Raw genomic sequence first — 27,214 nt, 5'->3', positions numbered from 1 at the left:
TTTTCATTCCTTTGCAAGTTGAATTGCTTGATGAAGCTTTGGCTGATCATGTCTTTTTACGACATGCTGAAACAAGGTTAAGTCTTTGGCCTGTATGTGGCAGACTAATTGAGCAGTATTTAGTTATTGAACATTATTTCTTAAATTTATATCTGTCCAGTATGAAGTTGATAGATATATTAGAACTGCAAGTTCATTGAAAGGTCCATTTACACTTGTACACTTATATTTTGTATCATTTCTCTCTATCCTGCTCAAAAAATATGTACTATTTTTACAGAAAGATTGCCCAGTTGTTCATTTTCTTGTCCGTAAAATTGGACGAACCGAGAACTGATTAGAATTATATTTTTAAAGTTCATGAAATCTGAAGTGAGTAAATCTGAAGTATGAGACATTCAATATGCCTGAAGTGGTGGGAGACAAAAAAAATTGATTTCTGTAATAAAATGTTTATTTGTGTACTTATTATAAAGTCAAATTCATTAAAAGATTTTTCTTTAAATTGCCTGTTTAGATTAACCCAGATTCAAATCGTAAGATAAAATATTTCTACCTCATAGTGTGTTGAAGAGTTACTTCATGTGTTGAAGAATAAAAGATTGAATGCATTCTGTTGTAGTTTTCAAGATTGAATTTGAAATGTTTGATCATCCACTACAAAAATCAAGCTAATAAATTACAATTAAGATATCAAAACTTGACATTTGTTGTCCTAAAAATATCCTAAAATTTTTCTAAAATTGTGCCCTAATTTTTTTGAAATCACCATTCGGACCCCTGGCTGCTTTAGAATTAACCTTAATGTGAAGATCGTAAGATGAACTGCAATTATTGAGTGTTGTAATAAAGAATCAAGAAATCATATACTTATTTTATTTCATACTTTTTAGTGAGAACCAAGCGTACAGAAGATTTAAAGAAAAAACAGATGTATTTTATCAGATGTTTTAGAATTGCGCTTTCGTGCCAACACTTATTTGAATTTACCGAACACCCTCAGAAGTTTCCTCCTTACTACGGGTCCCGACTTGTTCAAGGAATGCACTCTATGTGCTATTTTATAACTGAGATCAAAGTAAAAATCATATTGTTATTTTTATTTGAAAATGATAACATAGAAAATGTTAAGCAACAAAACCGTTTGCAGACAGTTGCTGTTAGTTAAAGAAAGTTTAAAAAACAAGCAAACTAGGGGACGGCATAGGTAGCTATTACAGAAAGTTCAATACACAACCAAGCCAGCTGGTTGCTAATAACAGTTATTTTCTTATTAGTAGGCCTTTATATATGTAATCAAACCCATTAGTTGTTAGTTTTTAAAAAATCCAAGGAGAGTTTGAAAATTAAAGAAAAAAAAGAAGCCTGGAGTCGACATGTTTTCTAACAACTCCGACTCCTTTACCATAAAATCATTCAGACTCCACAGCCCTGATTTTAACACTATAGTTTTTAAAATTAGTTTATAATTTCATGAAATACAAAGACAAAACATTTAAAAAATTGTAATTATGTGCATTATTTTGTTATAGTTACCTACCTTGGCATGAAGTCTTTTACAAAGCCTTGAATCATGTTGCTGAATTATCCAGTAAAGAAAAGGTGATTTATCAACATAGTTTTATAAATCTATTATCGATATTTTATTATGTACCAGCATTCCCTAATGTTTTACTTATATTAAAAACTTACAATTATTAAAAATGTCTAAATATTTAAAAACTAATTTTTTTGTAATATGACATATTAATATTTATCATTTAACATAATGTACTCTGTACATTAAGTTTAGGACAGCTAAAACCTAAATGAGAGATTCAATATGCCTAGATGTGTCAGTGTTGTTTATGCACCTCGGTTACCTTTTTATTAGGTCACATCATCATCGAAATTTTAAGCAGTTACAGTGGATGATCAAAAATCTGCACAAGTTGGGAGAAGTGGTTGTGCGGATTTCAGGTCATTAAGGAGGCCGTACCTTTATATTCAAAAAAATAAAAACAAATAAAAATAACATACTTACAGTTATTTACATTATTTAATATAGATATTTACAATTGATATTGGCTATTTACACTTTGAAAACATTTCTGAGATTGAGGATTGTTTCAAATTGTTGTACTGTTTAAGCTTAAGTTTCTTTTGAATGTTGTACAGCATTAGGAGTTCTTGATCCGATGCAACATCTTGTTCTTTTAAAAATTCTATATACTGTTCTCATAGTTCCAAACCTTCTGAAATGAGATGTTTTTTTATTCCATCTCTCCTTCATCCTCATCATCTTCACTTTCCTCTGAGGGCTGTAGAACAGACTGCACAATTTCACAATCTGTAAGCTGATACTGAGCTTTCAGCTCATCTGGATTATCCAGCCACTCTAAAAACTTTTCTTTGTTCCACAGATCTTGATTCCCGTTGCACTCAGTTTTGGTATATAAAAGCAGCTTCTCTGCTTTCTCTTCAAGGGGATTACTGGGGAATCCATTGAAATCCACATTGTCACATTCAGTTTCTATGAATAAAGATGCTGGCCACACCTTGTGCCATGCATTTACTAATGTTGTCTGAGCAACCTGATCCTACGACTCAGCTAGTAGGTTTACACAGTCCATTAGGTTGAAGTGTTTGTTGTACTCTTTCAACGTAAGGCAGGGGTCAAGCTGCAGAATTTTTTTAAGAACTCAATCTTGTATTTGGACTTGAAACTCTTAATTATCCCTTGATCTAAGGGCTGGATGAGGGATGTGGTGTTGGGAGGCTGAAAGTGAGCTTCAACGTTTCCCGTCTTTAAAACATCGGCACTTGGATGGGCTGCACAATTGTCCAGTAATAAGATAATCTTGCAATCTGAAGGCAGGTCAACATTACTGCACTGCCTCCTAGCTTCTTTGGCAAAATGATTGAAGAATCAGTCTTTTGTTATGTCTTTGGTCACCCAAGGTTTAGTATTGTTGCGATAAATAACAGGAAATTTTTTTATTGCTTCGACTGATGATTTGCCAGAGATGGGAAAAGAGCGAGGATGGGCACTCTTCCCCACAACCAGAGGCTTACACTTCAATATGCCTGCAGCATTGCTACAGAGCAACGCAGTGATTCTTTCCTTAGCCTCCTTGACACTTGATGGGGCAGCTTCTTCAACAGTCAAATAGGTTGTTCAGGGAAGACACCTCCAAAAGAATCCAGTTTCATCCATGTTGAAAATCTGGTCTGCTGATAAATTTTCATCGATGATCTTCAACATAAACTCATCCACGAACTCCTCTGCAGCTTCTTTATCAGCTGGCAGCTTCTCCCTCAATGCCTTCATGTTCTGTATTCCATGCCTTTTTTTGAAGCGCTGTAGCCAACCTGAAGAAAATTTGCAGGCTTCTTCAACTTTTAATTCATTGTGAAATTGCTTAGCTTTTGCTCGCAAAAGCGGTCCGGAAATTGGTATACCATTTGCACGCCGTTGCCAGAACCACTCATATACAACGGCATCCAAATCCTTTGATTTCGTTTCATGCAAAGATTTTCTATCTCTAATTCCCACATTGCTGTCACTTTTCAGGTAGAAATTTAGTGTTTTTTTCCTTATTTTTGCGAATATCGGAAACTGTTCTGACGGCAATGCCGTATGAATTTGCAATATGTTTAGGCATTGCGCCTTGGTCCATTTTTTAAATTATTTCGACTTTCTGCAAAATCGTCAGCGCAACATGTTTACGTTTACATTAGAACAAATGGAATCCTCAGCACAACGTTTGCTAAGCAACATCTTAAATTATACAGAACCTGTCACAATTTTAAACTATGTCGCTGAAGAACGTGCTGAATTTGTAAAAGTCGCATGGATAATAGTATAAGAGTTGAGTAATCGATACCCTGAATTTTGCTATGATGTAGAATAATTTTTAAATTTCCCCAAGTTCTGACTATAGAACACTCCAAAAAGCATAATATTTTTTTTCACCACAATATGTTTGAGAACACTATATTTTTAAGCCGAAAACTAGTGCTTTGGAACCAGCCTAATAAAACATGTATCGGAGAGGAGAGACTTAGAGCTTATATCTCTCAGTCATTGCGCCAAATGTAAAGTAACAAACTATTTTGCTAGCTACTGTTTTTGCGTTGGGATCATCTTTTTATTCAGTGATTGAGAGCGTAATGTGACGAAATTTATTTGCGGCATATTGGCAACAAAATAGCAGTTTTGTGTTCACAAAAATTATTTTTCGGCAAAATTAAGTTTCGGGAAAAATCGACGCGGATTTCGGATGTTGGCGGATTTGTGGCGCTCCACTGTACTTAATGTAAACAATGCTAGTAGTCATATATAAAATTTTTCTTTTGACTGAACATGAACAATACATAAGGTGTATCATATGATTTATTTTTAAGACAACTTGTTTTGCAATGAAAATGATTACTGTTAACAAATTTTAATGGATCAAGTTTTTGATACTTGACTATTTCTGGCACTCTTTAGTGTTAGCTATATTGTCCATTATCCATTGTGTTTTTGAGTGGCATTGATATCTATTTTCTAACATGCAGTTGTAAAGAGAAATTAATAAATGAAGGAATGGGATTACTTCCTATACTATTTACTTCTTTATATTATTTAGTGCATAAAATTTTTTGTCATATGCAAAATTTTAAGGGGGGGGCCTCAGATATTTTCCTCATTGTTTAGCAGGATATTTTCCCCATAGACACCGATTTCAGTGCAGATTAGAGTTATTAAAGTTTGACATTTTTAATAAAATATTCATTAATGGCTGGAAAAGAAATGTTTTTACATTTTTGCAAAGAAAAAAGTACTAAAAACAAGGAAGTTCTAATTTATAAGGGGGGCTTGAGACCCCTGCCCCCCCTATATGGGCGCCCTTGCCCATTAGCAATGCAGCTGAGTACACAGGTAAGTGACGATCTTTCATTTCCTATGGTCGGGACAGAAGCAGTCTTATCCCCTGTGCCGTGCACAGTTCTGCTTGAAGGGCAGTTAAAACTAACGGGCACTTCATCTATATTGATAACCTGCCCCCCCCCCCCCCCCCACACACACACAATTTCATCTCGGTGATTTTCTTTTCAGTATAGGTCAAAAAGGCTTCCTTTTTATCCTTCCAATCGGAAGGAAGCTTCTGGCCAACAGTGGTTTTGGGCCTGACAGACAGTCTCTTTCGTTGCTTGAAGCGGAAGCACCAATTGGGGCCCCCGACAAAGTTGGTGATCTCCATGCTTGAGGCAATGAATTTGGCTTGCATCCAGATCCTCATCGTGGTCACCGCATGCCTCTCTCCCGTTACTCCAAAGTCCATATCTCCAGATTGTACTCCAACGCAGGCCAAGCTACAACCCCCTCCTCCGAGACCTCTTTGTCTTGAGCATTTTTTCTAACTCGACCTGCTCAGACTTCCATCGTGGGATGCCCCTTGCATCCTCTTTGTGAGCATTAAGTGTAGTGGAATTAGAATGACTACACCGCTAGTAGAAGTGAACCTGCATAACATGTCCTCAGCCTGAAGTTGAAGAAAATAAAAAAACACGAGGAGCTGTTTTCCTTAAGGAAAATCTGTATTTATTATCTTTAGAGATTGCTGAAGTTGTCCTTATTAATATTTAAAAAACATTTTGAAAAATAAATATATCAGCCGCTATGATACAACGAAACAAAGTTCAATTTACGAGCATGCTGGTTCCATGGAATATAAGGCATCTTCGTACATACAAAATAAGCCTAAAGGCATTTTAGAACTTTTAAATTAACATCACCTTGTAGACTGCCAGGTGTAAAGAGCACTGACAGACATTACAAATTACGACAAATTACAACATGCAACACATAACGGCTACAAGAGGTGAGAGAGAGAGCGAAAAAGATCCCTCAAAGTATTTAAAGTCTTCACATGGCTTTCGAATTAAGAATATGCAAAACACAAGATGTGTTGCCAATTCAAGAAAGTTAAAGATGTGTTGCCAATCAAAAAGTAACTCAATCTAAAAAAAACCTCTCGCGGTTATAACATACAATGAACTGGTGACTCGGTTCACCCAAAAGTTCATTCATTTGACTGAGTTATCGCGACCTATCGCACGAATGATGTCACAACGTGATGCAATGTTTACATCGAAAAAGGATCGATTCTGCATGATGCAAAAACGTATTTTTAATGATTCTTTTTTTTTTAATTCTTTCACTTTTTGTGAAAGTTTAAATTAAAAATCTAACAAGCGACCCCATTTTTGCAACATGCACAACAATAAGAAAATTTCACAATAAATTCAAATTGACAAAGTCAATTGAATTTTACAAAAAATTTTACACACCCAAAAAGTTCAAAAGTTCAAACTTAGTTCATATATTTTTCCCCCCAAAAATAATGTCACAAAAATGTCCAAGTTGATATTTGGTATAAGGTTTTGTCAAAGCATCAGCTAAATTTAATTTAGAACTCACATACATTAATTTAAACAATTTTTCATTTACTAAATTTCTCAAAAAATGATACTTGATATCAATATGTTTACTTCTTTGATTTTGTATAGAACTTTTGGAAAAATCTATTGCAGCAATGTTGTCACAAAATATTTCACAGTTTTTCAAAACTAAATTCAAATTTTCATTTTTTAAAATTCTCCTGATTCAGACAAATTCTTTAGCAGCCTCTGTTAAAGTGACATATTCGGCTTCCATGGTGGAAAGAGCAATACATTATGCTTAAATGTTTTCCACATGATAGGTGTATTATCTAGCAAAATGATGTAACCTCCCATTGAAACCCTATCATCTCTACTAGCTGCCCAATCTGAATCAGAATAACATTTAATATTTAAATTTGAAATATTTGATAACTTCAATTTAAGATTTTTTGTATACAAAACATAACCAAGAAGACGAAGTAAACCATGTCAATGTTTTTCACCATAATTAGATTGAAATTGAGAAAATATACTCAAAGCATATGTTATGTCGGGGCAAGTTCTACTAGCCAAAAAGGATAAACAGCCAATTAAATTTCGATATGGTAAAGAATTACATTTATCTATTTCTAACTTACTAGTAGGCGAATCAATTTTTGAATAAACCACCCAAACCGAAATAGGAACATTACTAATTGGAATATTATAACTAGAATACAACTCGACAATTTTATTAATATACATTGTCTGATGAATATACCAATTACCATCAATGTTTTCAAATTCAACTCCCAGAAGTTTTCTTATTTCACCCAAAATTTTTAACTCAAAATGATTTCTTAAAAAATTTACAATTTCATTCAAATCAGATTTTAGTTTGACAAAAAGTATGATATCATCAACATAAAAAAGAAGAATAACCTTATTTTTATATATGTAACAACAATTACACCAATCTAAACTAGAAAAGTTCAATTTCAAAAGTGTTTCATGAAGTTGATAACACCACATCCTACCACTTTGGTGTAAACGGTACAAAGCTTTCTTTAACAAACAAACTTTACCAGGCTCTTGTACATATCCACTAGGTTGTTTCATATATACATTAGTATCCAAATCAGCATACAAATAAGCATTATTAATGTCTACATGCAGATGACACCACTTAAAAAGACATACAAAAAAAAAAAAAACAATCTGATTATAGAAAAGTCAACGACTGGGCTAAAAACTTCTTGAAAAGATTCTCCAGCTTCCTGAAAATAACCTTGGGCACATAACCGAGCACAGTATTTCACAATATTCCCTTGCTGATCTTCTTTTACAGTATATACTCACCGATTTCCCAAAATTTTACTATGTTCCGGTGGATCCACTAACTCCCATATACCGCGATTATATATGGTTTGTATTTCCTAATCCATCGCGTTAACCCAATGTTTAGATTCCCTAGAATTAATGGCTTCTTTAAAATTTAATGGAAGTTTAATTTCAGCAAGATTTTCCTCTAAAATTTCAATTGCCTTTCCCTCTTTTAAATTTTTGCCCGAAAAGTCAAAATACGATTCATCAAATTCAATTTTGTTATCATTACAATACTTAATTATTTCATTTAAAGAACGTAAGCGAATATTTAAACCTTCAATCCTATAGTAAATATCAGTTCTATCACCTGATGGTCTAGGAACAGCTTGACACAACCAATTAATTTCAGAACAAGGTTTTAATTCTTCAGTAGGACTGTCACTGGAAAGCTCATCCACTCCACGATTTGAAGTTACAGGATATTCATCATCAAAATTGTCAGGTAAGTATTTGATTACCCTTGGACTACTTGATCCAGAACCTAGTACAACATCTGCCCCTTTAGTTCCCTCATCAAAACTGACATTACATGTTTCTATGATTCTTTGCTCGTCTTCCAGCCAGACACGATAACCTCTAGTATTTTGAGCGTAACCTAACAAAATTCCTGGTTTAGATTTATCGTCCAATTTCTTTCTTTTCTGGTTTGGAACATTTACAAAAGTTAAACAGCCAAAAGTTCTGAGATGTTTCACGTTAGGCTTTTTATTGAAAAACAGTTCAAACGGGGTATGATTGCTCCCATGACAAGACCTATTCAAAACATAAGAAAAACAAAATGCAGCTTCCCCCCAGAATTTCGAAGGTAAGTTGCTCTCTTTTAAAAGTGCTCTAACTCCCCCCATTAATGTCTGGTTATATCGTTCAATTATGCCATTCATCATCAGTGTGTAGGGATTAGTTTTCTCATGCCTAATGCCACGGTTATTCAAGAAAATTCCAAAATTTTGATTGCAAAATTCTTTCCCCCCATCTGTACGAATTGATTTAATTTTCCTCCCTAAAAGCCTTTCATTACGATTTAAAAATCTTACAAAAATATTGAAAACATCCGACTTCAATTTCATAGGGTATACAGCAACGCGTTTTGAAAAATCGTCCATAATGGATAAATAATATTTCTCTCCCCTCAAAGTTAAATTTGGAACTTCACCTACATCCATGTGTATAAGCTCTAAAGGTTTAGAAGATCTCACGGCCCCAATCGATTTAAAAGAAATACTCCTAGCTTTAGTATATTTATAAATTTCACAATAAACATTTTTATTTAATTCAGGAAGACCTCTAACACTATTGTTTTTGCTAGTTCTAGAAATATATTCATAATTAATATGACAATCTCTTGTGCCATAAATCTTCAGGTGAAATTTTGCCATTTTTTTCAGAAATGTTACAAACAGGCTCAGAATTATTACAATATTCACTATTTTTCAAATACAAATATCTATTAGGCTTAAAGAAATATAAATTTATGTCATTTCTAAGCTTTGCATAAAATAATTGATTCCAATTTTTATCATAAACTTTAAGAATGGTATTATGACCAATAAAATTGTTACCTTCCTGTTCCAATTTAGATAATGACAATAAATTACGACAGATTTCAGGATTGTACAAAACATCTTTCAAGATAATTTTCCTATGTCTACCATTAATTTTGACCAACAATTGAATTGTACCAACCCCTAAAATATTGCTTTGTTTACTGTCAACAGCCATAGACATTTTAAAGTTATTAACCGGCCTAAAATCAGAGAAAAGACTTTTATTTTTAGTGACATGTGACGTAGCTCCAGAATCTGCAATCCACGTTATATCTGAATCAGACGAAGTAATATTCAAAGCTTCTGACTCATTAATTTCACTCACATTATGTTGAGAATTAGAAGACCCTTGAGATAAACTTTTAGAATTTAACTTTGTCTTAAATTTAAAACAATCAACCTTTTTATGCCCAAAAATCCCACAAAAATTACATTTCCCTTTAAATCTATTTTTACTAAAATTTGACACAGGTTTACAACTACTTTTACAAGGATGGAGCTTACCAGCAGGTAGCGAATTAGGAACGTTGGTCACATAAACAGCAGGTGTCTGTAGTGGAATGTTCATTTCAGAAATCCTATTTGCTTCGAGCAACAGTTCTTGTTCTATTTTTAATGGAGTAAAGTCCACGTCAGACCATCGGTAGATTTGCTGTACTATGGGTGTGAATTCAGCAGGTAAGCTCCGGATATACTGGAAACCTTTGTAAAGGTCAGACATCGCATGGCCAACTTCTTTTAATTGGGACGCAGCTGCTTTCACTCGGCAGATGAAAAGACCAACGGTTTCACCTTCTTGAAACTTGACCTGAAAAAATTTATCCAACAGGGATATCAATCTTGCACGGATGTCGTGTTCAAAATACTTGCACAAGATTTCCCAAGCTATCTTTCCTTCAGTAGTGCATTCGATGAGAGGCTTGAATTCTTCTGACAGGAACTGATAAATTGTAGTATAAGCTCGAGTTCTTCTTGGATTTATTTCTGCTTTATCTCGGAACGTCAATATTTCTTCTTCAAATTTCTTTTCTCTTTCATCTTTTTCGTCAGCTTCGATGAATTCCCAGCTTCCCGAGTGACGCAGGATAACTTGTATGTTTCTCTTCCAGATATTCCAATTATTGGCATTTAGTAAAGGTATTGTAGGGACTTCCATACTTTCAAAAATTCACGATGTTCAAAAATTCTTTAGAGCATAAAAATTTAAATTCTCCAAGTTCTTCAGGTTATGGCCAGGAATTGCAAAGTCCAGGTGACCTGGGCCCATAACCACTTGTGAGCATTAAGTGTAGTGGAATTAGAATGACTACACCGCTAGTAGAAGTGAACCTGCATAACATGTCCTCAGCCTGAAGTTGAAGAAAATAAAAAAACACGAGGAGCTGTTTTCCTTAAGGAAAATCTGTATTTATTATCTTTAGAGATTGCTGAAGTTGTCCTTATTAATATTTAAAAAACATTTTGAAAAATAAATATATCAGCCGCTATGATACAACGAAACAAAGTTCAATTTACGAGCATGCTGGTTCCATGGAATATAAGGCATCTTCGTACATACAAAATAAGCCTAAAGGCATTTTAGAACTTTTAAATTAACATCACCTTGTAGACGAACGCGACCTGCCAGGTGTAAAGAGCACTGGCAGACATCACAAATTACGACAAATTACAACATGCAACACATAACGGCTACGAGAGGTGAGAGAGAGAGCGAAAAAGATCGCTCAAAGTATTTAAAGTCTTCACATGGCTTTCGAATTAAGAATATGCAAAACACGAGATGTGTTGCCAATGCAAGAAAGTTAAAGATGTGTTGCCAATCAAAAAGTAACTCAATCTAAAAAAAACTCTTGCGGTTATAAGATACAATGAACTGGTGACTCGGTCAGGGCTGTCGGATTTTAGCCGGGCCAAAAAAAGCCGGCCGGCTTTTTTTGGTTTAAACCACTTTAAAAAGGCCGGCTTTTATTAAAAAAGCCGGCTTTTTTAGAAAAAATACTTTTTGGTATTTTTAGTGTGATTTAATCAAAATGAAAATTATATATCATTAATGCAATTACTACTCTTTTAATAAAATGGTTAAAAATTTGACAGTTAGATAACAATGTGCAGTACAAAAAAAAAAACATAACAAAACAAACTATTGCTCTATATTATGAAATTATTGAATGGAATTTAAATGATTAGAAATTATTTTCAGTTCAAGTATTCAAAAGATCACAAAACACTGCTGCTTTTAGTACCAGTCATTTGGTTCAGTTTTTAAATAACAGTATACTCTTACCTTTTTTTCTGCTTTTGTTTAATCACCCAAACAGTAAACCACCAACACATTAAAATTTTGCTACATCACAAAAATAGAGAAAAAAAAACTTATTTATTAGGGACATGATCCTTTTTGATACAATTTAAATTATTATAAAGGAATGTTTCACTATGTATATAAAAGATCACATACGACTGCTGCTGTATTAAATAAATTACCAATCATTTGGTTGAGCCTTTAAATATCGGTACACTTTCACTAATTTTTCGGCTTTTTCTGCACCTAAGCTGTTTTTGACTTTGCTCCAAATAAAGCCATAATTTGAGAAAATCCTCTCAATGGATGCAGAAGATGGAGGACAACTATGTAATTTTATAAAAAAATCACAAAAATCATCAGATATTGAACTCTTGGTTTTTGAAGCCTTGATTTTTACTAAATTCCACCATTTTCTTGCTGGAAATTGTTCGATAACGTTTTCAGAAAAAAGTAATGGTGAATAGGTTTCGGAATCTTTTATCTTGAATTTTAGTACACCGGGTAGAAATTGAGGGTACTTTTCTGCAAGCCACATTTCCGCTTCATTTTCCTGTAGATTTGTCAATCGCTTGCCAAAGTATTTGGGATCTGTCATGTGAGCTAGCAGATGAAACGGCTCAATGTGTTGATTAAATCTTTTTCTAATTTTTGCTTCATGGCTTTCTAAAGATGAGTCTCCTATAACATTCAACCATGTCTCCACTGCTTTCGACAAAGTAGCGTTGTCGCTTTGAAGTTCATTGATTGCTTTTGAAATAATTTCAAGCTGCTTACGTAGGTAAACAACTTGAGTATAGATACCAACATTTGTCAGTATACTTCCAATCTGCTGATCAAACTCATCCAAGTGCTCTAATCTGATTTCATTATACTTGTGAAAATTAATGATGAAAGTTCTTAGACATTCATCTTGTGAATTCCATCTAGTGTCATTGGGTATCTGAATCATTAAGCCATTTTTCTCCTTTAGCCACCCATGAGCATTGTGCTTATTCCTGAAATATTTTTGCACTTCTAAGACATGTTTAATTAAACTATTTGGTATGATGTCTTTAACACAAAGATTTAGCATGTGTGCTGAGCATCCATAAATCAAAAGTGACTGGTGAGTTTCCTGAATTTGATTTCCCATAGCAGTCATCTTATTTTCATTATCTGTACAAATAGCGAACACTTTCTTATTATACTTGATCTCGACTTCCTCTAGTGTTTCCTTCGCAAAATTAGCACAAAACTCTGCTGTTTTCTTTTCCGAACCACAGTCCATAGCCTTGAAAAGGTAAGATTTAACTCCGGTATGAATACTGCAGGCAAAAATTGGGTCATTTTTTTACACTTGACCATCCATCAAGGATTAAAGTTAGAGCTGCTTCATCGACAAGTTCTTTCTTTAAGCAGTTTTCAATATCATCGCAAGCTTCATCAAGTAATTTCCCCGAAAGTTGATGCCTGTTAGGAGGAACGTAACCAGGTCTTAAATCTTCAACCATTTTTTTAAATTCTACATTGCTTGAAACATTGAAAGCTATGTTGTTTGCATAAAAAAATCTAGCAACAGATTTATCCAAATTTTGTTTCTGAGATGCTGTTGTAACTACACCGTAAGAAAATATGGATTTCTGCTTTTGTTCTTTGCTTGAAGAAGGAACTTCTGCACAGTCATTATTGCACTCTTCAACTCTGGGCACTTTAGTAGGAGGCTCAATCTCTGCAATATCAGTTTCTTCAATAGTCCTAGAGGCAATATTCCTTTTGCACTTTTTTAAATGTTCTTTTATTCTTACAGCTCTTTTGCTAACAACAGTTTCGCAATGTTTGCACTTCACTTTTGTGCCAAATTCAGTAAACTCATTCCATTCTGAAGCTTGTTTTCTCCCACATCCTGAAGCCATTATAACTTGGGAAAATAATAGTGATCACTAAAAATTTGAACTGAGCTACTCAAAGGTTCAAAATGGTTTTAAAGCAGAAAAGAATTGTGATACCATTTTCAATCTGCAATTCCATTCTTTTAAGAGGTGCTATTTTATTGGTTATTGGAACTAGATCAGTAACCAATAGTTGTCAGATAAATTTTTTATTCCCCCAGACTTGGATGGGAGGATGACCTGTCTGCCCTTCCATTCCTGAAAGGTACCCTTCTTCCCCTTTTATTTGTGAAATGGTTCTGTTCTTGCCTGTTTGATGAGAAACCAGAACCCTGTTGATTTTGAACACAAAAGTGAATAAAATGCAGCAGTACCTTCCTCACTCTATTTCTGCAATCTTTCTCTCCTCCCCTCCCCCCCTCCTACTCAACTAGGATTGTCATTGACTATTGCTCATTCACCAGCTCCCCAATTCTGGAACAAGGAAGGAACATTCTTTCAGGATAATAATACTCTGCCACCTGTTTTTATCTTTAGTTGCACCTTTAATACTTTTGTATGTCACTGCTCCTGTCACTCAAACTAGAGGATCATTCCCATTGATATCCACTCTTTCTTTCTGACTAGCCTCTGCTGAATTCTGAGTAATTGTAAGTTTCTAGAATTGCCTTGAAACCACTAAAGAATACTGGTCATGACCCTCCTTATCACCTTACAAATAGTGCAGAATGGGTTTCTTTGTCCAATTGACATACCTCTGAATGCAATTCCAATGTTTATCTTTTCAGCAGAGTTTAAGTAAAGGGAAGGTGTCTTTTTCCATTTTATAACATTTCATTCAAATTCAAAGCAAGTAATTCAGCAATGATGTATTTTATTTACTATTTATCTACTTGGAAATAAAATAATTAAATTCATTTGAAATAAATTATTTTTCAAACTTTAGAATATAAAAAAGTAAGAGTTCTGCATTTTAGCAGTGACCTGTTTTTAAGATCAGCTGACCTGTATCTGCTCCCTTCCCCCAGGCGCGCTTTTGATATGAAGTCCTGGAATTATTCAGCTAATATATGATAGCACTTAATTTTGAAGCTAATAAATTAGTAATATTTCAAGCATCAGTTCTTTTCTTCTACTAATCTTGGTTTTTTGCTAAATTCAGAAGGGTGCCATTTGATTATTTTGTAGTATATGTTTTTTTTAAAACATAGAATAGTCTTTAAAAAAATAAATACTGTACACACAAAAAATACTATGCAGATGTTGTTTTAAGCTGTAACACAATCATTCAAAAGAAACAATTTGACAAAAAATGAGAAATTTTTATCACATTTCAATGAAGCATTTTTTTTTTTTTTTTTCACTGTCTTCCTAAGAAAACTGATTTTTTTTAAGTTTAAATTTTCCCAGTTTGTTCTGAGTCACTATACTACATACTTTCTTGTATTGTAATCAAAGATAAACATGTTTAAAGTCATATTGTCGTCTCTGAGCAACAGTAGGATATCATATTGTTATTTCTGGGATTAGATGTCTTACTGTTGCTCTGAGGCGACAATATGGAAGCACTTTTCCATGCTGAAGGTGGAAGAGTAAGCAACAAAAGCGTAAGGATTCTCTCAGACATTTGAAATCATTTGCAGTTTTTGTTTGTATATTCTTTTTATCACCATATTTTCAGCATAAGCATTGCTTTATTACTTGAATTAACATTGGTTATCCTATTAAAATGTAAGGAGGGCATTAGTATAAGTAGTAAAGTATGTAATGCAAAAAAGCCAAAAAAGACCGGCTTTTTTTAAAAAAGGCCAAATAAAGCCGGCTTTTTTAATAAAAGCCGGCCGGTCTGGCTTTTTTTTAAAAAAGCCGACTTTTTTACAGCCCTGGACTCGGTTCACCCAAAAGTCATTAATTTGACTGAGTTATCGCGACCTATCGCACGAATGATGTTACAACGTGATGCAATGTTTACATCAAAAAAGGATTGATTCTGCATGATGCAAAAACGTATTTTTAATGATTCTTTTTTTTTTAAATTAAATGATTCTTTCACTTTTTGTGAAAGTTCAAATTAAAAATCTAACACTCTTGAAATTCCCTGGCTGCAGCACGATTTTCGATTTCCTGAGCTTTAAAGTGTTAAGTGTGCTTAGGTTGTAAGGCATTCCTCAAAATTGGACCCAAGTGCCTTTCGCCCAGAAGGATTTGGAGTAGATGTTATGTAGACAAATTTCAAATGTTTTATAGGACCTTGAAGTGGAGACATTTGAGATAGCTGTATTCCTGGGGGGTTGCTGACTGTTAAAGTTGCTGCTTTCCTTACTGTTGAGCCAAAGATCTTTTGCTGCTAAACCTTTTAAAATACTCGCTCATAGTTTACAGAAAAGCAAAATCTTAATCAGAACTGTTGCTATTTAATGATGTACAGATCTGTCACACATTGTTAGCACTAGTTTTGGAATGTTTGGGAAACTACACATAGATAAAACCAAGGCTTTGAGTTTAAAGCTATTAGCAACAAAATGACATATGATAAAAATGTATGACATTTGCGGTATGACTCTGTCCACATATCGGTTGTTAATGAACATCCAATGTCCTGTTAAATTTTGTTTGTTTTATACAAAATGTTCTTTCTACAATCTTCTGCTAGCAAGCGCACATGTTTAGATATTGTTCTACAATGATATGATATCTTTGACATTTACTTTTCCTAGTATAGCTCCTATAGTTATCAAATTCTGTGCTAAATTGAGAAGTCCTTAGCATTGAACTACATCAAAAGGATTGTGGTTGCACAATTTTACACATGTTTTTAAGATACTTGTTTTGTTGGTATCTGAAAATGTTTCAAGAGGTATAAAAGCATATGAACTGGTACAACTTAAACATGCCGAGTAAATTTGCTGCTTCAGGATGACCTTTTTGCATTTTGAAATGCATGAATTGTACTCCAATTTTAAATTTGACTGTGAATCAAAAATTTCCCAAAAATGCTGCCATAATGAATATTTTCCAACATCTTTTTTCATACATTTGTATTCTCTGAAATTGTTTTTTGGTTAGAATGTCTTTATTCTCGTTCATGCTGTAAAGCAAGTACAAAACCTATTACGATGATTCTCAAGCTTGGAATAAACAAAAAATAGATGTTCACTTCACCCTAGACTAGCAAAAAAAAAAAAAAAGCTCAAAAGAGCCTTCAAATGCAACCAACCCTAAATTTTATCATTAAATGTATCTAAACTAGGATATTTCCCAAGACTGCATACAATACTTAATCCAAAGTCGTTACAATTTTGTCTGCAGTCGCCCTTTCAATCATACATTAGAAGAAAGACATTTCATGACTTTTTTTTTCAACAGCCTTTTAAGCATTACAAGGTGTTGTGTCATATTGTCTCTACTTTCTACTGACTCTTCAGTTACGCCCCAGCCGAACAGATATTGTTCGCTTTCGAGATGTGCGGGCACTGAGCCACGATGAGATAAAGTGATGGGTGTCATTTTGAAAGCTCTTCCATAGCGAAGGAGTGCAGTCATGAAACGAAACTATTCTTGCTCTCTTTAGTACCAACTGTTCTCCGATATCTATGTTTGTTGTAATTGTATGGAGATTGAAGAATGAATATATTTCTATTTGCTCGCATCTGAGAACTGTTTCAAGTTAGCCTGGCTCATCTCTAACTCACTGCCATTAAGCAGTTCGATGCTTTGCGGAATGCAGAAAATGTGGGTACTGTTATAGTCGACACATACCGATATTATGTTGAAGTATAATTTATATTACATTAGGGGACTATCACCACTGCGAACTTGTTGCTCTCATTCACATTATTTACAGCATTATAGTCCAGTAATTGCAAGGTCAATAATATACTCACAAGAACAATATAGTCTGGACCCTAAATTTTCTTTTGGTGTTGCTGATCTTGCCAAATGGTCAATAATTTCTTGAATGCCAAAATCTCAAGTATCAAAACTCCAATCATTGAGAGCCTAATTAAGCTTCAAATGATTTTGGCAAACAAATGCAAAATTATTATGCAACAAATTTGTGCAATAGTGCTACCCTAGAATTTTAATCTGTTGCGAAGTATACCATTTGATCTATTTCATTTGATTCTTTTCTTAAATATCTAAATGTTGACTATGAAAAAGATATTCGTCTGGACATTTCTATCTGATATCTTTTCAACAATTTCATTGCAGCCTTTTAGTTCAACTTTCACCCACTTATGGTTGGATTTTTTTAAAAGTTAGTGTGCAACCTCATGCCTGATGACAATTCAATGTCTTATAATCAGATTATCTAACCCCAAATAATTAGTTTTTTTCTAATATTAAGAAAAATGTTCACATAAATTCTGTTAGATGTGAATGAAAAAATGCTTGTACATTTTAAAATTATGTATCAACAGAAAGCCCTGATCTTCCTGCATGATATGAAATTTGTTTGAATTTTCCCAAGGCAACTAGAACATAAATTATTGCTGTTTTAAACAAATTTTAAACTGAAATGATAGTGAGCCTTTAATTAGAAAAGGCAGTCAATGTTAAACACTGACATTGGAGCACTATTCTTTTGTTCAACGTCACGACGTTTCATCAATTTTATTGAATGGGCTGTGACGCCATCATTTAACTTTTGGAACATAGTAGATGGAAATAATTAATATGTAAATGTTATTTTGAAAAAATTTAATTTAATTCTTAAAATACATTTAATTTTAAACATTGTTTCAGATTTAATTCTAGTATTGTTATTTTTTTCCTCCCATAACAAATTTTTTTGTTGTGTTTTCATAATTAAAAAATTCTACATTTTGTTTTCAGGCTGAAAATTCCAAAGATATGCAGCTATTTTTACAAAATTTTTATGAAGCAGAAGTTCCTGAACCTGGTTTAGAACTTCATGTTTTATCTCGAAAAAATGAAGTTAGTTCAACAATTTATTTGAAACATTTCTATGCACATAGTGTAAAATGTTTAACATAAAAACAAATACCAAAACAGTTCGAACTGTTAAAAGAATTGTGTTCAAAGATGTTGTGTTCAATTGCACAATATTTTGTCTAGGCTTCTATAATGCTTTGTATTTACTAATTTTTCATGTTAAGTGTTTTTGTGTTAAGCATATTTCACTGTAATAATTAATATTGACGAACCAATTATTACTTGTTTTTGTTTTACTCATATGTTAGCACTTTATTTATTTAGTTTTAATCTTATATTTTCCACATTTGGCTTAAAAGCATACAATTTTTAATTATTTACATTTGTAACTATGTTGTGATTTCTAACATTAGGTAACTAAAAAGCATTTATGTTTTAAGTGTTTCAAAAAGTACCTTTACTTTTTTCCACGGTGTCAGGTTTCAAAATTCAGGGGTCAAAATTTGCAAATCTGTCTTTTGGAGCCCCTTTTGCTCCTTTATTGATGAAAAATGCCACAAAACAGGCTGAATTTCCTTTAGTACAACTTTTAATTCTTTCATTTATTTTTTTTAATTGTAGGTAGGTTATGATTTCAGAAACCATTCCCCTTTCAACTGCTCTTACAGAAATCTTATGTGTGTTTGGGGGGGGATGTATTTATACAAAATAAATTTTAAAACTACAAATGTAAATATTTTGCTTTTGGCTGTTATAATAAAAAACTTTTCTGATAAAAATTTTAATTTATTTCAAAACTTAAAAAATTAAAATAAATCTTCAGTGAGAAATTTTTGACTTTTGTGGTTTTGATTTTTTTGTGAAGCCTTGCTGAGGAATCATTCTTTTTTGACTGATTTAAGTTTGAGATTTCATATTTCAATTTTTCGCTTTAATTTATTTGTATAAATTGTTTTTCCCACCTTTTTTACATTTACATGTTAAAAAAAAAGTTTGTCCTTGCAAAGATATGGTGCCATACAGTGTAAACAAAATATTTCAGCATTGTTTTTATTTTAATTTACTTGTTTTCTTTTCACGTAAGCCATATTTTGTTACTAAAATAGTGTGTTAACAAAAATAGCAGTAAAATAAGTGTCCGTAGAAATTGCAATATTGAGATCTTAATCCGTGGAACAATTTTAAACTTTCTTCTGTTATGATTTAACGTCTACAAAAGCATGGCTTTATAATTAATAGAAATTGTATATTTTACAATGGTTCAATTATCTTCTTTAAAAATTATTTCATTGTTTATAGGACTTTGTTGCCATGTGTCCTGATTCTGAAAAATTACCAAGCATTCCCGAAAATGTAAGTTCACCAATAAATTATTCTAAATCTTTTTTGATGATTATGAAGATATATTAGTAAATTCAGAACTTTCTTATTTAGAAAAGATCTTTCTGTAGATTTGTATAGAAATTAGTATTCTTTTGGTAAGGTTAATAGTTTTCAGTAAATGTTACTTTTTACATAAATTAATTCCATCTTTTATTATTTGTCATCTGGTGTGTCCTCAATATTTTTATGAATTTACTATATATAAGAACACTTGGAGAAAAAGTCTGTTTTGTAATAATTGTTATATGATTGAATTTGAAAATGTAATATTTTTTTTTGATTGTGTATTTTTTCTTTTTCCTTTTTCAAAAAATTTTTACTATTAACTTCAATTAAGGTTTTTTTTTTAATTTAGCACAGTAACTGGAAAAAAAAACTGCTACAATAAAAAAGATATAATCTGTTGTGTAACATTAATTATTGCTACAAACCTACATCTTTTGTATATGTTTTTGTGTTATTATCTATGGTGATGTACTGTGGACTCTTTCCAATCAACCACGTCTAGTAAGCAATCACTTCTCCAAATGACCAAAATTAGATGTAAAAAAGTTTCTGTTAGTAATTGAATGATAATTTGCCTTTTATTAAAGGAGCATTCTAATTTTTCTTCATAAGGCAACTGCAAACAACTATTTTAATACTTACTTGTTCTTAATCAAACTATTTGCCATCAGTACCCATACACTAACCCCATAACTGATGTGAATTGTGCAAATTCCTCAAAGGAGAATTTGTCCAATTACAGAGCTCCCAATTGGTCTCCCCCCCCCCCCAAATCCCTTTTTTAGTTTTATCCCTAAATGTCTGTTATTTCAAAATCTGTTCCCTTTTTCCTGTAAAATTTCAGTTTCATTTTGAATTTTCCCTTTTAGTTCTTGCATCCATTTGTATATATTTTTTCTAAAACACTATGAATAGTCTATTTGCATACCTACAATAGTAATCCGTAAGTTTTTAATCAAATGGGAGCAGAACTGTTGAAGCCACTGATTAGGTGTATTAAATTCAGTTAGCGTCATTTCTTGTTATAAGCAAAATTTTGATGATATAAAGTTTTTCATTCGATTTATCAGCAAAAATTTGTTTAATATAATTACTTGTTCTAAGCAAAAGTAATTTTTACTAAAAAAAACAATTTTCAATAGGCTAAAGTTGACTAGTTATTGATAACCTACTGCCTATTAGTCGAAGCATCCCTAATTTTTATCTATAAAACTTATCAACGAACTTCCTTTAAATTCTTATCACAGACATCGCCGTGCGTTTGTTTAATATAATTACTTGTTCTAAGCAAAAGTAATTTTAACTAAAAAAACAATTTTCAATAGGCTAAAGTTGACTAGTTATTGATAACCTACTGCCTATTAGTCGAAGCATCCCTAATTTTTATCTATAAAACTTATCAACGAACTTCCTTTAAATTCTTATCACAGACATCGCCGTGCGTGTACTGCTTGTATTTACCATTAATAAGCATCCCCTTCCATGTACAACAGAGTTTAGCCAGACCAAAAGGTGCTTGCTTTAGAAAGTGTTCACTTTGTCTATATACTAAATACATTTTTCATTGCACATTGACTTATTGCACTGATTTATTTTCTCTCTTGCTTACATGCAATATTTTGTGAAAAGGAACGTAAAGTATAAGGTAATAATTTGCATGCTAAAAAACTTTTTCATTTGTAATACATTATTTTTTTGACTTCAATTGTTGCTTATATGCTTGGTATATTAATTTTCCCTCTTTTGTATGTATGTTTGTAAATGCATTAATTTTGAGCTTTTCCTAGATGTAATTTTTGTTGAACTCAGTATGCATTTATTTTATTATTCAGGGGCTTTTTAAGATTCACATAAAACTCTGGCCTTTTTGTAATTTTTTTATGAAAGTACTTTTAAAATCCATACCAGAATTTCCTGGTGTATTACCAGTTACTAATACAACTGTTTTCCTTATTTTACATCTAAAACAAAGCACTTTAGAGAAAATTGGGACAAAGGGATTTCAAGGCTGTTTACATATTTCTTTTTTTTTTTTTTTGTCTTTTAATGGGCACACAGCTCTACAGAAGTAAAGAAACAGTGCTTTAGGGAAAAATGGATTTTGATTGTTGTGAAATTTAATATATTAAGTAAGAACTTATTGCAGAGACATACTAACGTTGAACATGTGCTTTGAAAAAATTACAAGCCATGTGAGATCGCAATCCTTTTGCTTTCTGTAAATATTTCAATCATTCTGATAATCTGAAGTCATTTTAACATCTGCAACTTTTGATTGGCCTATTTTATTGTGTACTTTGTACAGTTGATTATTTTCAAAAGTTTATTTTATTTACTTTATTGATAGATACGAAGTTTAGGATTAATGCGAAATTTTTAACTAGTATGAAATATTGCTTAAACTTTTAATTTCTTTTCAAAAAGAAAAATATTTAAGGATAGAAAATTGTTTTGTACAATAACTTGATTTTGGTGTTCATTAAATTTCAATTGAAGTCAAGATATGTTACTTAATATGTTAGAAAAGAAGCTGAATTTCTCTCATTGTAGGAGAAATCATACCCTGCAGAAGGTTTTTTTTTTTTTTTTTGGAATAGCTGAGATTTAAAAAGAAATGTTAAATATTTTGTTTTATATGAGCTTTATGCACAGTTCTTTACATTAAATTTGACTAAAACTTGTAGTATTAACTGTTGAAATAAAAACAAACCCATTAAAGCCTTTTTACAATGCTCTGCTACAAGGAATAGTGCAAAAATAATAATAAGTTTTTGTGGATTGTGAGAGTCTGTGAATGGTCTTATTCTAGTGAATTATTTGAGTTAGTTTATTTCATGGTTTATTTTTAGTTTGAATTTGCAATCGGTTTTTTTTATAACAAGCATCTTTTTTATGAAAAAACTAATTTATATTACTTCCGAAATATATATATTTTTTAAACCTTGGAATGATTTATCTGTAGTTTAGACACTGTGTCTCAAATAAACCGAATGGATTCCTAAACCCCACCAAATCATCAATTTTGAAGATATCAGGGTAAAAAAAATTGTAAAATGTTCAGTCACAATGGAAATTTATTGAGGGAAACAAATTTTGTTAATTATGAAAGATTATGTCCATTAATGTCTTTCTTCTCAGACAATGCATTCTTGGAGTCGGTCTCTCAAATTTTGCATAGCTCGCTCAATCATATTGGTTGGAATGGCTTAAATTTTCATCTCAATTGAAGCCTTCAAATCTTGAAAAGTGCGGGGTTTAATGTTTTACCTTTTAAATAACCTTATAAAAAGTAGTCGCACACTGTGAGGTCCGGCGAGCAAGGGGACCATTCCAAATCTCTGAAACATGAAATCAAATGCCCTAGGAACAGAGTGTGCACAGCTTGCATGAATGTTCTTGCAGTGTGGGCAGTTGCCCCATCATGCTGAAACCACACTGTCTCAGTATCATAGTCATTCTGTTCAGAGTTTTGGAATCAAGAAATCTACATAATCATTTGTCCATAACATTCAGAATTTACCGTAACCACCTGCCCCCTTTCATTTTCAAAAAAATAGGGCCCAATGACTCCCAACTTTAAAACCCCACACCAAACGATTACCTTGTGACTGTGGAGAGGTTGCTGTTGTAATTGCGGTGAATTAACGTTGGGCCAGTACCAAAAGTTCTGCTTATTGACGTAGCCATCAAGGTGAAAATGAGCCTCGTCAGTCACAAGGACAATTACATTTCCATCCTCCATTATCTCTAACATGGGATGGCAAAACTGAAGCTTTTTTTGATGGTCTGTTGGCAAAAGTTTCTGAACCATCTTGGTTTTGTATTGGCGGAACTTAATTCTGCATTGAGAATTCTTTGCAGGCTCTGTCAAGACACCGGAAGCGATTGAGCTCTACGTCTGGTTGAGTGATGAGAGCATGTGATGACATCACCTCTGACACATTCCACATTCTCTGGTGTTCTTGCTGTTTGTAATTTATTTTTGTTCGCAACACATGAACCCGTTGCACGGAATTTTCACACCCACTCCAACATCGTGTCTTGTTTAGGAAGAACACCACCAGGAGGAACAAAAAGAAAATGATGCAGAAGGCGCTCGTGACCGCAACAGTAGATTTCAAAAATCTGTTCTACTGTGAAAACACGATGCTCAACCGACTAGGTTGCCATACTGACTAAAACTTCCGATCCTTCCCGTCAAGGGGATGAGGTTCCCGACTTTGCAACCCCCTCCGTTCGGCTGTACTTTCCGTTAGAAAAACACCCAATCTCTGAGCGCCACCTTATATTTTTATCTCTTTTTCTACAGCTCAGGAAATAATTCCATGTTTATGTTAGTTTAATTACTAAAAGATCTGATGAGTAACTCCTATTTTGTGTCACCGATTGGTAAAACCACTTGTTGGATTGTTTTTTTACAATGATCATTCTTAAAAATAATTTATACTCATCTTAAAATAAAAAATTAAAAAATAAGATTTGTGTAATTTATGAATTGCTCTACTTTTCTCAACTTTCAATTATATATATATATATATATATATATATATATATATATATATATATATATATATATATATATAATTCTTAGAACTTAAAATAAAATATTCTACATTTAGACAGTGCAAATGCAGCTAAAGTGTTAAATGTATATTATATATATCATTTAAAGTCTCACTCGTAAATGGCACACTAGCAAGTGTATGCAGTAACGTAGCAGTTACTGCCCATTCTAAAGTTCATATTGGTCAACTTCGCATAGTTTTTCATATTATATTGTTATTATTCTTATGTTTCTTGTTGTTTTTGTTTCATACACTTGCTAGTGTGCCACTTACAAGTGAGACTTTAAATGATATATATATATATATATATATATATATATATCTATATATATTGTTTTATATTTTATTCTGCTGTTTTAACTACAAAATACATATATGTTTTTATTTTTGCTTTTAGAGAAATATGACAGAGTATTTTAGTGCTATTGATGCCCATAATATGATGACTATATTTGCAAGGTGAATATTTTTTGCTGTATCTTAAATTTGATTTTCATCAAGAGTGCAAGTAATTACATTTTGAGCAATGCAAAAGCAATTGATATTTTCCTATTAATGCATATGTCATAAAATTGAGTGCTCTATTAATATTTTGCTTTTTCTTCTAATTAATTACCGAAAAATTCTAATAAAGTACCAAAATATTTACTTGCAATCAATTGATTCTTACAATTTAAAACTTGAAAAGTGAAGTTAAAAAAAATTGAATTGTCCTAAAACTGAATTGCAAAAAGAAGTCTTATTTGGAAAGTGAAGTAAATACAAAATGATAATAATGTAAAGATAATAATAACATTAAACTGAAACATTTTGGAAGGAATGTTTTGAATTCTGAATCTAGTTTTTATAGAAGATAAAAATGTGTAGCAATGTTTAAAAATGCCAAAAGTGCAAAGAATTGCAGACTCGCATTTTGGAGAACTCAGCTCACATCTTTTTCAATGCAGAAAGATATGAGCTGACTGATGTCAATATCCTTGATAAAAGCCCAAAAGGCATTATTCTTCTTCTGTTGGTCTTTGAGAAGTTTTAAGACATTTGAATTTCAGTAATACTGCTTTCTCTTTTTATGATCCCTAACCAAAGACTTCATAGTGGGAAAAGAAAAAAAAAAATGTGTGAACTTAAATTATTGTTGCTGATTTTTATAAGATCAAAACTTTTTCTGCATTAAAAAAAATCTTGTAACCCAAAGCACTTGTTTGCAATACTTTCGCCACTTCTGAGGGGAATTAGAAACATTGTTTTAGAATATTGAGTGGAGGACAGGAGACCTAATGGAGGAAAGTTTTAAGAAATTCTAGTTAAAAAGTTTCTGATATGAGAAATATTTGAAAGTTTGAGGGATTAAAGATTAGTTTGAGCCATCTAATGGTTCAAAAATAAGAACTGTGCTGTATATATTTATGTATATTATTAACACAAAATTAAATTCCTAAAAAAAAAAAAAATTCTGTGTATTAGCATAGTAATTTCTTTTGCATGGGTTTTAAAATGTGATAGGGGTTTTTTTTTTTGTTTCTTTAGTAGTAAAAGAAAAAACTTTTTATTAGTTGTTAGAAAGTTGTTGAATATTTATTCTTTTACTAATTTTCTTCCTTTATAAAAATAAACACTACAAAAGTTTTAGAACAAAACTCTTTACTATCATAGTTAGTACTAACAGTTAGATAAGACATTCCAAAATAGTTTAAATTACAGTAGATTCTCTCTATTATAATCACTCATGGGGACCAAACAGAAGTGTTCAGAATATGGGGGTGTTCATTGACGAAGATTGGATAGTGTGTATGTATTCGCCGGGACCATGGAAAAGTGTTCAGATTGTGGTGTTCATATTAGAGAGAATTCATATAGAGTCCATTAACATGGAGATTTAACATGCGTATTATTTTGTTACTGCTGTTATTTTGCAGTTTGTATCTTGCAATTTAATAAATTTACATTATTTTGTTTTTAGCATGTTACATGAAAGAAGAATATTAATTACATCAAAGAAACTTAGCAGATTGAGTGCTTGTGTTCAAGCTGCAAACGCTTTGATCTATCCAATGCACTGGTAATTAGTACAAACTTATACTTCCTTCTTTGAAATCTTATTTTAAATTATTCATGCATTTGTGTGTGTGTGTTTTAATTTGTTCAAGTTTAGTGTAAAAGTTTCTTATTGTTTTCCAAAAATTCCAAGATGCATTTCATTTTGCATTGAATTTTGTTAATTGTATTTAATTGCAAAATTTGTTTTCAGAAGTAGGTTTGTTTTTACAGTTAATCAATTCTGGACATTTCAATTTCAGCCTTCAAAATCCTGGCATTTGCTAAGTCAGGGTAAATTAGTTTTGTGACATGCAAAATTCTTGTGATTTAAAATAAGAAAGTCTAAAATTTGAAGTTGTTGAAGGTCGGGGGGGGGGGGAGAGATTCCAGACTTTGTACTGTAGCAAAGTTTTATTACAGTCATTGAAAATTGTATTTTTACTTTCTGATCAAATTTGTCAGAAATTGAATGCAATATATTGTTATTTTCTGCTATTGCATAACTATTATCAGGGTGGTGACAGATCAGGGAAAAGTCAGGGAACTTTATTGATCAGGGAAAAATCAGGGAAATATCAGGGAATTTCGAAAAAATAATTAAAATTCAGGGAAAATTGGATCAAATGAAGGAAAATTTATTTTTTGCTTTGCAAAATTAAATACCCTTTTTCCCTGTGCATTTTCCACCAATTATTTGTTAAAAAAAGTTAAATTAGTTTGGTGCGATTATACACTGACGCATGTTTGTGCATTTTTTCCCCCTTAAGGCCAAGGTATTGAACCTTAAGTTATTAACCACAGTATGAACTTCCTAAGCTTCTGTGTCAGTAAAGT

At 32.3% G+C, this 27,214-nt stretch overlaps 1 protein-coding gene across 1 annotated transcript in view; it reads left to right on the top strand.

The window, feature by feature from the left end:
* LOC129230173 (DENN domain-containing protein 1A-like) overlaps window positions 1-27,214 on the top strand; it is a 101,602-nt gene that overhangs the window by 22,560 nt on the left and 51,828 nt on the right. The window contains exons 6-10 of the mRNA XM_054864575.1: window positions 1,533-1,602; window positions 18,330-18,431; window positions 19,689-19,742; window positions 24,741-24,802; window positions 26,304-26,402. Coding sequence (XP_054720550.1) covers window positions 1,533-1,602; window positions 18,330-18,431; window positions 19,689-19,742; window positions 24,741-24,802; window positions 26,304-26,402 — 387 coding nt within the window. The remainder of the gene's footprint in view (window positions 1-1,532; window positions 1,603-18,329; window positions 18,432-19,688; window positions 19,743-24,740; window positions 24,803-26,303; window positions 26,403-27,214) is intronic.

Source organism: Uloborus diversus, chromosome 9 (assembly GCF_026930045.1).
Source record: "Uloborus diversus isolate 005 chromosome 9, Udiv.v.3.1, whole genome shotgun sequence".
NCBI classification, from domain to species: Eukaryota; Metazoa; Arthropoda; class Arachnida; order Araneae; family Uloboridae; genus Uloborus; species Uloborus diversus.
The sequence above is the reverse complement of the archived record's forward strand: the minus strand, read 5'-3'. Positions and strand labels throughout refer to the sequence as shown.